The 15787-nt window shown below is 39.4% G+C and overlaps 1 protein-coding gene across 1 annotated transcript; it reads right to left on the bottom strand.

The window, feature by feature from the left end:
• Nucleotides 1–1337: 1337 nt before the first annotated feature.
• Nucleotides 1338–14922, bottom strand: cunh2orf76 (chromosome unknown C2orf76 homolog). Its single transcript, XM_038294132.1, has 5 exons — nucleotides 14632–14922; nucleotides 13029–13079; nucleotides 12195–12232; nucleotides 3289–3370; nucleotides 1338–1798 (listed from the first exon to the last, which is right to left on the bottom strand). The coding sequence occupies exons 1-5, from the start codon at nucleotides 14759–14761 to the stop codon at nucleotides 1722–1724; spliced, it is 378 nt and encodes a 125-aa protein (XP_038150060.1). The 5' UTR covers nucleotides 14762–14922; the 3' UTR covers nucleotides 1338–1721.
• Between the last annotated feature and the right edge of the window lie 865 nt (nucleotides 14923–15787).

Below are 15787 nucleotides of genomic sequence, written 5' to 3' on the forward strand. Positions count from 1 at the left end.
GTTGAAGAAAATTTGGAGCCGTTCACCAAACGAACGTCCAATCAGCGTTGGCTTTGAGGCGGGTTGAGGTGTGATGCAACGAGAAGCGCGACAGTTCAGTCTAAAGAACATGGCGGCTTCAGCCGATGAAACTAGGGTTAGCGTGGCTATCGAGCAAGTTTTATCGGAATTACAGAGTATTTCTTTACTGAAAGAAGAGCAAAACACTGCTCTGGAGGCTTTACTCAGAGGAAAAGATGTTTTTGCTCTCCTCCCGACTGGTTTTGGCAAGAGTTTGATCGATCAATTGGCTCCTCTTCGTCGTTGCTCTGTTACGTCATATGCTTCGTTGATCTGATTGGTTTATTTGGCCCGTCTATCACCAACATAGGCCAATCAGCTAACCAGTATTTTCGCCCCTTCCCAACATTACTTCTATGGAAGGTTTCCAGATGGATATGCGGAGCAAATTCATCTGGCGGAGTCAGGTTATCAGTGGGGTGCATAATCAGTGCATAATATTACTGTGTCCATCAGTTATTAGATATATCAAACTGAAATAGCCGTTGCAAACAGCCAAATATTTAGAAATAAAAATAACTAAGATTAATACGGGTACCCAAACTTTTTCATATGACTCTAGCTACAGTATCAACTCAGCTTTCACTGTAATCAACTGAATGTGTTCTCTGTCATCCTTTTGACTGGAAGTCAGGCTCAGAGCTTATCGGCATAGCTGTTTGTGTTTTTCTAGACAGCACCACCTATGAAGCTAATCTACCATTATTTGATCTAAGACAGGAAGTATTCCTGGATCAGTGCACCTATGTTCCTTGTGTGTTTGCTTCTTCTCATATCCACAATTACCCTAAGCAGAAGGCTGCTTACACTGAGCCTGGTTCTGCTGAGGATTCCTTCTTGTTAAAAGGGAATTTTCCTCTCCGAGCATGACTGACTGTTGCAAAATCAATGACACAATGCAAGCTATTATCTAGTGTCGATACATTCTCACCTAGCAGTTGTGAGTTCTGCAAAGTCTGTGACTAGATGCGAACAGCTGAGTTTTTCTAAGGTAGAAAGCTTAACTGCACACATTCTGTTTGTGTGATTTGACAGAATCAACTACAAAGTGCCCTTAGATGATGTGCTGTAAATTGATGGTATATAAATAATCTGAAATAAATTCCAGCAAGATTCTTTTAACATTATATGTAGGATATAAAAGGTGGAACTATGGCAGAGGCAAATCTAAAACATCAATGAAACTCACTGTAACAAGCTGCTATGGATTTGAGAACCATATTAAGATCACTTTAAATAGGTTGTTGGTGTGTGGGGAGAACATCCTGTCAAATCGATTTACTGTATTTCCCTTTATTACAGTTAAGAGAGTTAAATCCATTCAAACTTGAATATATTACAACTTGTTAGAAATTGGATATTTACAAAGTCGTAGAACAATTGAGTACAATACTACTGTCTTTAAATTGTAACACAAAAACAGATTTTATTCTACATATTCTACATATCTAAAAAAAAATACCATTCACAACTAAAATCTTTCAACGGTTACAATCATCAAAGGCTGGCCAGCAAAATAGAGAAAACAATGACACAATGTCATGGAACATGCATTAAATAAAACAACTTTTAAATAACATTTCGTTATAATAATGGTTCTGGTTGTTGATGTTCTGCCAGTCCTTTACAGAGGAACCCTGCTGTAACGTTACTTGCTGGGGTCACCATGAAGACTTGGGGTTTGCTTTGTAATAAACATAATCATCTTTTCTGAAAAAACCCACTTCTGTTTCATTAGCTGAAGAGAAAAGGAAAAGTTAATGATTAGACTGAAACAGACCTGTCTTTATTAATTATTCAAGAAGCCTATAGTAGTGCCAAATACATTATACAACTGTACAACTCATGCATTAATTTTATTAATTCATCTGACAGGAACTCTTCTGTTTCCTCTGAATATTCATATATAGCATACTGCTATATATGCCTGCTAGCTTTCCCATTGCTCATCTGTGGTGCTCTAGAGGTGCTTCAAGGAGCATTTGAAGATCACACATAAATGACAGTGATAAATGCGAAAGTCAGACTAGAACAACCGTTTCTAGGGTAGTTAAAGCAGATAAAACTGCTTCACTTGATATTACTAGCATATCAAGGTCTTTTGGAAAGTCTAGTATGTCTTTAGTGAACTTTTTTAAAAATATGGAAGTAGTTATTAAATTTCCTGGTGGTTTAGCACACTCGGTTGATTAAATGTGGTCTGGTTTTGGAGTAGGACAAATATTAGATCCAGTTGAATTTTGCCAGATGGCCTTTATATTGCTACCTTCCTGTAATATTGTGCGGATGCTTTGTAAATGCGCACAATGTTTAATATGGGTCTATATATGTAACATAGTTTGAAGCTGAGTGAAGCTGGACACATTGCAATTTGGGGGTACCAATGCTGTACATAGTTTTCAGGCAAGTAGGTTCTACAACGACAGTCTACAACAGCTTTGCTGTTTTTTCAGAAAGGTAATGCAGACATTATAGTCCAGGCCAAACGATGGACAATTACTGATTGTGGCAACAACATCATCTAGTGTTTGGTTTGTTAAAACTGCTGTTTTGTTTTTTTGATTTGACTGCAGGGTTGCTTTAGGCTAAAATGCATTTCAACTGTTGTCACTATTATGTAGTTTATAAAAATTTTTAAAAAATCTAAGCCGTTAGAAAATTTTATAAACTTTTTTAAATTGTTAAACGAAAGGCATTATAGAATTTCACTGCTTAAGGTGACTCATATTCTTTTCGAGAACTTTTGTTCCTCCGTTTGTGGATCAGTTTCTTTTTTCTGTTGGTTTTTGCTTCTGGTGTTGAATGCTGTGAAACCAAAATAAATTTTACTGACATTCTTTGCTTTTTGGATATTTTTGTCAAGTCGCCTAACCACAGAAACCATAGCAGGTTATTTTTTTTAGCAGCTAATTTACATCTCCAACAATATGTATTTATTTGTTTGTAGTAAAATAATTTCAAACCTAGGAATCAGTTTCATTTATGGGAGACCTTTGACATGAGGAAAAAGATTCTTAAATTTTCGCCTACTTCCAGTAGGAGTGTCTCGAAAATGACCAACTTTGTTGGAAGTTAGTCACTGTCCTATCACCTGTATGACTTAAAGAGGAGCAAAACATTGTGGTGTTTTGCTTGGCATTTTCTAAAAAAGGGAACTGACTAACATTTGTGTTGACAGAAGGAAAAAACAATGATAATTCAAAAGGCACATCAATTTCAAATACTTACCGACTCCAGCAGCTTTGAGGGTTTGATCATCTTGTAATATAAGCTTTTCATCGTCGTCTAAACTCATTACCAACTCATTTGTCTGAAACAACAGAAATAAGTAGCAATAATTTATGAGTATATCTTTTTACGATACAGGATATATTTAGATCTAATGGTGTAGAATCTTATAATTGGTAGACCTAACTTTTTGGAAAGTATCTTGTTCTAAAGTGTAAAATGTGTTAAGCAATAAAAAAAAAGAAAAAAAAAAAAAACAGGCGTACTGTACTTCGATTAGTTTGTCACCAGTGAATACCAGTCATCCCCAAACTCCCTTTTACAATGCATCCATCTCTGCTTAACTTTACCCCAATAAAAATACACAGTATTAACACAAACACCAAAGTCATTAGCTTTACTTACATGGACATTAGCATTTGGCATAAATAACAATTTCCAAAAACAAAATCACCAAAGACAGACTGCATTTTCCTTAAGGCCACACTATAATAAACATACACATATTCAAATGAATATTAATCTATAATATAAGCTGACACACTTGATCACTTAGTTTAAGTTTTAAAATAGACATCCATAAGTGAATGTTTTAATATTAAATCTGACAAAAGCAATAGATGTAGTAATTAAAACAGTTTAACAATTTAAATTATATTTTACCAAAATGTTTGAAAACATGATTAAAAAAAAACATCTTTGATATTTGAGCAGAGATTAAGCAGTGCAATTTTTGCTGGTTAATTGTATTGTTCTCTTCCATATATTCTGACATTTTATAAAATAAATGTTTAATTCTTCAAAGGGATTATGCCCTACTTGTGCTTTCATTCAAAATTGAGCCTAGAATGACACAGAAATATCATTAAGTAGAGAAAAGAGCAATTCCAGAGAATCTCAAACATTAAGACTAAGACTAAACTCCAAAAACCATCTCGCTGTATCTCAGATAATAGACTCTAAAATACTCCATCCATCCATCCATCCATTCATCTTCTTCTGCTTATCCGGGGGTCGGGTCGCGGGGGTAGTTGCTTCAGTAGGGAGGCCCAGACGTCCCTCTCCCCAGCCACTTGGGCCAGCTCCTCCGGGGGAATCCCAACACGCTCCCAAGCCAGCTGAGAAACATAGTCCCTCCAGCGTGTCCTGGGTCTCTCCCTGGGCCTCCTCCCGGTGGGACGTGCCTGGAACACCTCACCAAGGAGACGCCCAGGAGCCAACCCAATCAGATGCCCGAGCCACCTCGACTTGCTCCTCTCAATGTGGAGGAGCAGCGGCTCTACTCTGAGACCCCCTCGGATGACTGATCTCTAAGGGTGAGCTCAGACACACAACAGAGAAAACACATTTCAGCTGCTTGTATCCGGAATCTCATTCTTTCGGTCATGACCCAAAGCTCATGGCCATAGCTGAGGGTAGGAACGTAGATCAACCGGTAAATCGAGAGCTTTGCTTTTTAACTAATTTCTCTCTTCACCACAACAGACAGATACAGGGCCCGCTTCACAGCAGACGCCGCACCAATCCGCCTATCAATCTCCCACTCCATCTTCCCCTCATTCGTGAACAAGACCGCAAGACACTTAAACTCCACTAGGGGCAGTACATCCTTCCCAACCCGGAGAAGGCACTCTACCCTTTTCCGGCTCAAGACCACGGTTTCGGATTTGGAGGCAGTGATCCTCATCCTGGCTGCTTCACACTCAGCTGTGAACCACTCCAGGGAGAGCTGTAGATCACGCCCTCATGAAGCCAACAGAACCACATCATCTGCGAATAACAGAGATGCAGTCCTAAGGCCATCAAAACAGGTCCCCTCAAAACCTTGGCTGTGCCTAGAAATTTTGTCCATAAAAGTTATGAACAGAATCTGTGACAAAGGGCAACCTTGGCGGCTGCCGGCAATGCGGACCAGGCTCTGACACCAGTCATACAGAGACCTAACAGCCCCTATTAAAGGGCCCGGTGCTCCATACTCCCAGTGTACCCCCCACAGGACCCCCTGAGGGACACGGTCGAATGCCTTCTCCAGGTCCACAAAACACATGTAGACTGGTTGGGCAAACTCCCAAGCACCCTCCAGAATCCTGCTGAGGGTATAGAGCTGATCCAGTGTTCCACTGCCACTCTGAAACAGATTTTAAGATTATGAATCACTAAATGGATTACCACCGAAATACATTTAAGTACATCAACCTTTCAAACCACTCGGGTCTTCTGGCTCAGTGTACAGCGCATATCCATATCTAAACATAGAGAAGCAGCATTTGGCTTTTTGATTAACGTAGGTTCATAGAGCTACATAGGTTGCCGCTGAAAACCTATTCTGCTTCTCCATGAGGACACGATGAAGCTAGTATATGCTTAAAGACCTTGCACTCCTCCACCGTTTGACAATTATTTTCAGATTCTTGGGGACATGTTTGGCCGGTCCAGGATCTTCACTCTCAGTTTCTTCAGCATATGAGTGGTTGAATTGGGGGGGGATGTTTGGTGGTGTTTCTGAAGGGAGGGGATCATACTGCACTTCTATCATAGGTTTTGCTACGATCACAAAAAACATGGTTTGAGCAGCAAAGAAGCGTCTGCTGCTTCATTTTTGATGCTTGTTCAAATTAAGGTCCCAGTAAAGTGTGAACAGCTGCTGCTCCTGTGTTCAATGTCAGAGAGTGGCTTTGCCATGTTTGCTGTGAGAAGGTAGGCCTGAAAACATTGTCTGTGCAGCCAGTTCATCAAGATTACGATCCTGCCTTAAAATATTATTTCACTATCGGAGCTGCAAAGAACCCCACATACCAGTGGTGCGCTGCCACTGTGAATCTAGCAACAGCTACCTCAGACCGGGTCCCCTCATGGAGTTTTTTTCCCCCCTACAGTCGTTTCATCAGGAAGTAAATGCTGGCGTTATTCAGGTATGTGCTACAACCTGCAAACACCAGAATAATAAAAGCAAACATATTTTGAATTTTATTTAGGCATCAGTAAACTGTTTCAGGGCAAGGATCATAGTGCATGAACAGTTGTTTGTATGTCTCCCTGTAGGGCTGGGTATCGTTCAAAAATTTTCTGTGCTGGGACCAATACCAATACCTTCACTTCGATACCGGTTCCTGAACAATACTTTTTTCAATACCAGTTTTATAATATCAATTCGAAAAAAAAGAAGTACAAATCTTGAGTTTTATTTTAAGCTCTGATTTTTCCATTTACATTTTTCCTCTTACATTCAATTCAATTCAATTCAGTTTATTTATATAGCGCCAAATTCACAACACATGTCATCTCAAGGCACTTTACAGTTCAACCAGATCATACAGTCAAATTGATACAAAGTTTTCTATCTAAGGAAAACCAGTTGATTGCATTGACTCATTGACTCAAATACAATCCCCCACACTAAGCATGCTTGTAGCGACAGTGGAGAGGAAAAACTCCCTTTTAACAGGAAGAAACCTCCAGCAGAACCAGGCTCAGTGTGAGCGGCCATCTGCCGAGGCCGACTGGGGTTCAAGGAGACAGAAGCAGAGATACAAAAAGCAGCTGTAAAAGGCGGCCCCGTCCAGGAAACACACAGCCAGGCAGACGAGCTCCAAGGCAGCTCCCATGCCAGAGGACGAAGAAAGCACATCCACTCAGTCACGGTCAGAGAAACAGGACCACACTGGAAAACAGGCCGATCTCCAACATCTATAAACAAGGGTGTTGATAGAAGCAGCACAGCTGATGTTTCTTTCCAGGATGACGTCACAGCCAAACAGGAACAGACGAGGCAAAGCTACTCTGAGGAAAAGCAGAGAGAGCAGAAGGTTAGAGATTGAACTAACAGATTCTGCAGAATAGGAGAACAGAGAGAGAATGAAGCAGAATGATGAAATGGGGGTCCCTATGTCCTCCAAAAGTCTAAGCCTATAGCAGCATAACTATAGAGATAGCTCAGGATTACATAAAAAACTAAATTTTTTTCAGTGAAGAAGAACAGTTGCAAATAAGTCAGTGTCTAATATTCACTGTTACATTGTGAGGACCTTTTTACTTAGCAGTTTTTCTTTAGAAAAATTAACATGTCTGCTTTCTCAGGAGACAAATCAGGAATCCAAGAATGGGATTCCTACTGACAGCGCACCGCTGGTATGTGGGGGTCTGAGCGGCTCCGACAGAAATAATATTGGAAGGCAGGATGGTAATCTGGAAGAACTGACTGCACTGATTAAGTTTTTAGGTGGATTTTCTCACTTAAAAACATAATAAAACTACTTTATTCCCACTGATCATAGCAAATATAGCTGCAAGGCAAATAAAGGAAAGAGTAGCTCCGCCCAATGCGCGTCAGAGCCACTTTTCGACCGCGCGACTGGAGCAGCTTTGCTGCTCTGGCTGCGCGGTCGAAAAGTGGCTCTGAAACTGGTACAAGCAGCAAAAAGGAAGCGGCAGACGCAATTTTGCTGCTCTTGCTGCATCCGGTGTGAAAGCAGCATGATTCACTCCGCTCTGGATTTGCACTGCCCACGGGCTGCTGAGAGAAGGATGGTTGCGCCAGCTGCAGTCCGCTCTTCTTGCAGTCAAACACCGAGCAACTTTCTGCTCTTAAATTGTTTCCGTGCACTATGTTTTTCATTGCGCACTATTGGCATCAGTCTTAATAAAGTGAAGCCACACTTTTGACCTGCGGGGCATTTTAAAGGGGTTCCACGACGCTCGTAACCAGTTCACAACAGATACACATGAAGCCTGGATGTAGGCGTGACCACCTATGTATTTTTTCTGGATGACGCAATCACGTTAAGTGTTACAGCCAATCATCGAAACTTGGCACCGAGACGAGGCATGTTTCGATACTCTGTAAAACCGAAGCATTTCGGTTGGTACTATAAAAGAAAAGATGTTCACTACCCAGCCCTATCTCCCTGCAAGCTCCCAGATCAGGTGCTTGATGTGGGACGTCGGGCAACCCAAGTTTAAATTTTCTAAGTCCTGCACCTGCTGCTCTTGAAGCATGTCACTCGCCTCCGATGCTCAGAATCTCACAAGACTCTGCTGCAGCTGCTCAGAGGCTTAAACATGCGCTGCTCCTGCTGCTCGAGATGAGTTGTGCCTTGATGTGCATCAACCATAGACTTTGCACGTAAAGCTGCTGCTCGAATCACGTTTGGTGGGAACGTAGCATTAAGGCCGATTTATACTTCAAAACCAGGTCCTCTGCATAGGTGTCGCAGTGAACGAAAAGCCAGCCCCGCCCCCTCCGCAGAATCTCTGCTGCACCTCTCCCAAACTGTAACTGACCGCAGACAGTGCCGCAGACAGGAGGCCGGCTTGTTTAGTTTTTATGACCGAAATTGCGGAAAACAACTCATGACGTTTGACCAGCTAGAAGATCGAGGTGCACGAGAACGCTGGGACCCTTTTTCCACTTGGATCCCGTTTTTCGCCGTCATGTCCCTCCGTTGTCGGACTAAACTCGCCTCCACTTCCTCTTCGCCTCAGCCGTATCTAGACCCACACGTATAGCATAAACCACGCTTCAATATTGAGCATAAATCAAAAATGTCTGCGTACACCTTGGCATCCATGTTTTTTCAAATTGTAGCCCCCCCGCAGTCAGTGGGCCAAGTGTAGCCTGAAACCATAATATTCCCACCTCCATACTTGAATGTAGGCAAGAGAGTCTCTTCTTTGACCCCCACCAAATCCCCTCAATTCAGTTTATTCATATGCTGAGTTGGTTCTTACATTCAATAGCACATTTCAGAGTCATTTCAATCCATCATACACACAGATTCATTAAGTTTTTCATCAAAACCATACAGACTGCACTCCGTTGACATGCAGAATTCCCCCCACATGTAACAGCAGTGTACAGTTGCTTGCACTGCCATTGACTTTGCAGCAATCCCACATCTGAGCAAACATCTGGCTACAACAGAAGGGAAAATATTTAACAGACAGAAACTTTCTACAGAACCAGGCTCAATGGCCTTAAGCCACAACTAACTTAGACTTTGAGAAGGCAGAGCAGAGACACACTAAATGGTTCCACAATTGCTTAACACCTTTGAAACCAAAACAGCTCTATCTTGGTCTCCACAGATCATATGAGAATATTTTATTCATCTTCTTAGTACACTTCTCTTCTGCAAACCATCTGCAGGCCCTCTCATCAGAAGAGTATAGTGGTATATTATCACCACAACCCCATAACGCTAAATTAGATGGTGGCAGAATGTCTCTTTATGCCTTAAAATGCATATTTTGTTCAAATTGAGCGCAACACAACTCATAATCTCCTTAGCTTCTACATTCTGCAGGCAGAGTGTATTTATACACATGGTTTAAGCTAGCTGGCTAGCATATCTTTTTCTCTTTATTGTTTACATTTATAACAGGCACAGTAAAAGACCACCACAATCCAGGCCTTATTAAGAAGTTACCTGGCTAATGAAGCTAAACCAACAGAAAGCAAATTTCTACTAATTTTGGCATTGTGAGCAGATGGAAAATCATGCTGGATATAAGCATTTCCATTATGTGCTTCTTCTCTGATCAATATCTCTCTACCTACATTATTAATTCAATTGATCTGAGATTTATGGGTTCCAGGGCCTTAAAAACTTGATCTCCGGAGTACTCCGGGCAGGAATTTAACTCACATGCATAGCTGTAACTCTCTTTCCCCTCTGTGGTGGCAAATAAGTGCATTATTACTATTCAAAGGACCTGTTTGAATGTGACCAAAGTTGAGTGCCTCTGCAGTTTGAAAACTGCATTTGGTAAAATTGCAATTAGGTTGCAAATACAAATATTTACTGAGTTTTGGGGTGAACATGAAAAGACCTGTTTTAAGTGAGCTGCCATTATGCTGCAGCTGAATGATTTTTGAAACATTGGGGAAAAAACTGTCCCACTACCAAAAACTGCCAATTTCAGATGAATTTATAACAATGTCAAGAAGTAAGAGATATAACTAGGGGCCTCTTTATTATTATTTTCAAGGTTCCTTTCAATCAATATTAAGTAAGAGTGACAATTGGCTCCCTTTGCTCTTCAAAGCAGGAGAGTAGGTTCACATGTGGACAGAGGGACACAGTGATAAACGTCTTGCTGCCTGCAACTTCCTCACAATAGTCTTTAAAGGTATAGTGGAGGATTTTCGCAAATTTTTGAAAAGACCCGCCCTCTCCACTTTAAAAAAAAAAAATGCATACGCAGAACCCTGTACCCGCTCCCAAGCGCCTATTAACAGCGTGCAGGAGCATGCATGAGCCAAATTCTGCAGGCTCTGTTTATAAAGATGCTGTCTGCATCACTCGTACAAACCAACTTTCCAAAGGAAGATTAGCTATTGTTCCACTATGTTAGACTCACCACTGGTAAGTGAAAATGGGGACGAGCACGTAGGTTGGTTTTATGCAACATATCACCAAACTGACAAATAGGAAGACTGCTTATTTTGACTATCCGCTCAGAGTTGGGGTAATATTATCAACCATCAAAATTAGGACCAAGTTGCTGTCAGATGTGAGGTAGTTCTCTAATGTTTAAAGATGCACCGATCCAGTTTTTTTCCGATCCAATCCGATCCGATACAGATACCTGAGCTGAGTGTATCGGCTGAGATCTGATACCGATGCAATTCAAATATTAAATGAACGAATCATATTTCTTGTTATGAGAAAGAAGGCTTTAGCTTTGACATAAACCACAGCCATAAATGCATTTAACTGCATGGTGTATATTAATTATTAACAAATAAGCAACAAAAACAAAGAGTTAACACTTCCATGTGTACTGGGTTAGATATTCAGCAAATTAATCTATATTGGAGCCAATATCTGATCCATGTATCAGATCAATGCATCCCTAGTAATGATTTGTAGGCAGAGAGTTCCTTTCCCTGATTTTTACTGCAGGGTGAACCTGAACCTGACAACAAAAGTTGCCAGAGTTTCTGAATTTTACAGCTCTGTGTTGGGTTATTTTGAGTAGTCAACAAATTTAGATACTTATGCAAACTGTACACTGGCTGCTTACATTGTATAAAAGTGTCATAACTATTTCGGTGCTCTCCCATGAATTCAATTCAATTCAATTGAGTTTATTTCTATAGCGCCAATTCACAACACAAGTCATCTCAAGGCACTTTACAGTTCAACCAGATCATACAGTCAAATTGATTCAAAGTTTTCTATCTGAAAAAAAAAAAAACAGTTGATTGCATTGACTCAAATACAATCCCTCACACTAAAAATGCTTGTAGCGACAGTGGAGAGGAAAAAACTCCCTTTTAACAGGAAGAAACCTCCAGCAGAACCAGGCTCCGTGTGAGCGGCCATCTGCTGAGGCCGAATGGGGTTCAAGGAGACAGAAGCAGAGAGGATGAGAACTATTACATAATTTTGAGGGCTACACTTCCATCAGATCTCGTGTTCAAGATCAGACAACACAACTCAAAGCCATTTGATTTTTTTCTCTGGTGCTACATTCAGAGAAACATGTTGGATGGTTTGCTGCACATTAAACTAAATAAAAATCAACAGTTGTATCTGTTATTTATTTGTTTACTAGGTTTGGTCTGCTTTCAGCAGTATTGTGTGAAAGATAAGAATTTTTGTAGATTGCCAGTCCCTATCAAACCACGTCCAACAGATGACAGTGGAAATGCCATTTAAAGCATTGCAATGTCAAGAGAAGCATTTTATAACTCAAGCCTCTAAACATTTCTTGGATAAACAGATATGTATCAATAAAACCTGTCAAAACATAAGATTGTCTCTTATTTATTTTCCGTTTGGGATTAATAAAGTATTTTTGAATTGAAACACATCCTTTCAAATAAACAACCCATTTCACAGGAAGACATCTCTGGATGCATCCTAACCAGAAAACTTTCATGAGTTTGATTAGACAGATACCTTTGCTCCATGAGCTTGGTGAATTATCTTCATGGTGTCTGAAAATATAAAAGAGAAGAATTATATGGAGTCATTTTTATATCTGAGAGCATGTAAAACAGGCCCTCAAAGAGAATAATGTAAACACTATCAAAACTGGTTCTGTGTGTGTGTGTGTGTGTGTGTGTGTGTGTGTGTGTGTGTGTGTGTGTGTGTGTGTGAGAGAGTACGGGGGGGATTTACCATTAGGCAATACTAGGCAGTTGCCCCAAGTTAAAGTGGTTCTTTAAATGACAGCTGTAGATATTAATACATCTAAAAACAGTCACTGACTTGTCAGTGAATCACTAACCCGATTCTATGATAGTTGAATGATCATTCTGGTTCTAAATGTGGTGATTTTACTTTAATGTGTGGGATACTAAGTAGTGTGCGGTCCCTGAAAATATTTTGCTCTAAGTTCAGTACACAAAAGAGTAAAAAAATATATATAAATGAAACTTAAATTGATTAGTAAAATATTAGTATATGCCAGCTAACAGCATACCAAATTCAGCTTAGATCTCAAAATTCAAAAAAGCTTAATCTTTACTTTTATTTCATATCTAAACCTAACCCAGACCAACTGTTCAGAGAACTTGTAATGTATGTTTTATGTTTCAAAGGCAATCATAACAACAAAAGAGACCCAACCTGTACAACATGAGAGTTTCTGGAAACAAGTTTCCAAGTACATGTGGCTGTAGAACTTCAACAAACTAAAGGAAAATGTAACTAAGAAATTTCAAAATAGAACCCCTACTGTCAATGACACATAGTTTCAACAGAGTCAAAAAAACAAAAAAACAAACATACCATATCCATAGTTTCTGAAAGGAGGAGGAAGTCCTGGTCTTGTGGCAATATCTGGAAGAAATGGTAATTTCAGGACATTTTCCCCCCCAAATCAGTCCAAACATCAGCACAATGTATTAGCTTATATCTTTTAAACCACTGCATTCCTTAAGGGCAGTCTGGATTTATCAGTTTTATTACAAGTTTTACTTTACAGAGGGTTTACCGGCCCTGAGAACGGGGACTTGATTTTTAGTGTTTTATAGTAACCAAGTAAAAATACTTCACTACTGTACTTAAGTATATTTTGGAGTACTTAATCCTTTCCAAGAGTATACATTTTTTTGAAAACTTTCACTTTTACTTCAGTACATTCACAAACTTAACTGCATACTTTTACGATACATTTTCAATGTTTGGTTTAGTTACTAAGTAAAAAAACAAAAAAAAAACACGAGCGAGAGAGCGAGAGAAACGGAAGTGTTTTGACCCCACCTACTGACTGCAAAGTCGGGTCTTGCCTGTGCTTATTCATCAACACCAATAGGATATAGATTGGTCACTGGGCACTATTGTGAAATCTTGAGCATAACATTATCTGTATAAATGAACTTTGTTTGGAATTGTTTTCAGTTCCACACGTGGTGCATTTAGCTTAAGCTAAATGTTGACTGTTGCAGGCTTTTGAAGATGAACAGAAGATTTTGCAGTTTTAAGTGATAATGGGGTTTTGTGCAAGGATGACCACAAGGGGTGGTTAAGATTTGGAGGGGAAGAAAAAAGTCAAGGGCAAAAGTGTGGAGGGGATGAGGGGCTTGTGTTTACAAAGTATTTAAGATTTAGTTAATTTGCCTGAAGTGCATCTTTTTTTCTCTGGTGTGATGTACACTTAATTTCAGCACTGCCTTTTTTTTTTTTACGTTAGTTTACAAAAAATGTATTCCTCTTCAGATGCCAAATAAACTGCAGTTCCCTCCCATTTATTTTTCTTTTGTAAAATGACCTGTTATGTGTGCGCCTTTTGTTTGTGAAGTACAGTCATTTACAGCTTTTTTTATTCTTCATGTTGGCCTCGTTTACAAATCACTAGAATGCCAGATAAGCTCACGTTTTTGTTTTCTTTTTCTTGATATGATGTCAATTACAGTAGAAATAATAAAACTTGATCTATATTTATCCTACACTTAGTTGTGTATATTATTTGAAGTGAATTTAACCTTCAAAGTTTACAAAAATGTAAAAAAATGTAATTCAAACTGCACTTACTTTTTACTTGTACTTTTCACTACATTACTTGTGTACTTCTATTATTACAGTAATTCTTATAAGTACAAGCCATTTCAGATACTTTAAGACTTTTACTCAAGTAACATTTCATTCAGTGACTTGGACTTTTACCAAAGTCATATTTTGGAGAGGTACTTATACTTTTACTTGACTCCGAGATTTCAGTACTTTATACAACACTGATGATTTTAACAAAATTGATTTTAAATGATTAGTTGATGATTAGTTAAACCTGTATAAAATTATTGACTGCCAAAAATGTTTTGGACTTAAACCTGTTTTTGTCGCGTGAGGATGATGTATTTATTGTCAGGGTTCCTCCTCCGCACAGACCTACCGGTTCTCACACAGCGCATGAAGTCCTGGACGGTCTGCTCCAGGCTGACCTGCTGGAAAACTACAGGCTTGAAGTTTCTTTGTTCAAACGACCTGATGAGGCGAACTGTGACTACAGCTGGGACCTCCATGCCCCTCCGACAAGATAGTATTTAACAACCGTCTGTTCAGAAGAGCACATGAGCTTAAAAATGTAAGAACGAGCCCCTGCCTGTGTGAAAAGCAGAAAAAATAGAACTGTCAAAAATATTTCAGACCTGACAAATCGATCAAATGAAACAGTGTGCAGCAGTGGATTTGACTCGGTAGTGTCGCCATCTAACGGTGTGGCGGAGGGTGTGCATGCGAGCTATTTTTCCTGTACTGAAATAAAACAATTTTATGATGTGCAAACCATTTTTTTTATGTTTTATAATTCTTTAGACAAGGTGATAAAACATTGCATGATATGAGGAGGAACAGAACATGACAGGAAAAGTAAACAAAAGAAAACAAAGAAAGTTAGAGAGAAAAAATCAACACACATCTTCAGCATCAATATTACAATGGTACATTATATCATATATTTTTACTAATTTCTTGGATTTTCTGTAAATTTTTCTAAACATAAGATTTGTTAAAGACCATAAACTCCACGAAAATATGGTCTCACTGCCATCATTTTCAAGACTACAAATAAGGGGAGACTTATTAGATTCCAAATCTCATGAATACAGTATCACCTGTATCTAAAATACCATTATATTCAGTAGATTTACTCATAAAACCAGGTCTCTTTACCACTTTTGGGATTTGGACACAATCGAGCACAGTCTGTTCTCAGTGTTTCATGTAAAAAAAAAAAAAACAGTTTGAAGGGAGAAAAAAAATGCAAACTTACATGTGTAAAAAAACTGTCCCCCCCCTCACAGTTAGAACATAGTTATTACACTTGAGTTCACCACACCTAGGCTTGATTCCTGCCACCTGTTCTTAATCAAGAAATCATTTAAAAAGGACCTGCCTGACAAATGGAAGTATTTGAAGGTCAGGGCCTGGGACCCAAGCAGTGTTTGGAATAGAGGAGTAACCTGAAGGAGTCAGAATGTGATCACTTTTGGCGGATTGCAAGCTGTACTCTGAATGCAGCGTTATGGCTTCCACTTCAGATGGAAAAA

The sequence above is a fragment of the Cyprinodon tularosa genome, unplaced genomic scaffold (assembly GCF_016077235.1).
Source record: "Cyprinodon tularosa strain WSP-4 unplaced genomic scaffold, ASM1607723v1 ctg335, whole genome shotgun sequence".
NCBI classification, from domain to species: domain Eukaryota; kingdom Metazoa; phylum Chordata; class Actinopteri; order Cyprinodontiformes; family Cyprinodontidae; genus Cyprinodon; species Cyprinodon tularosa.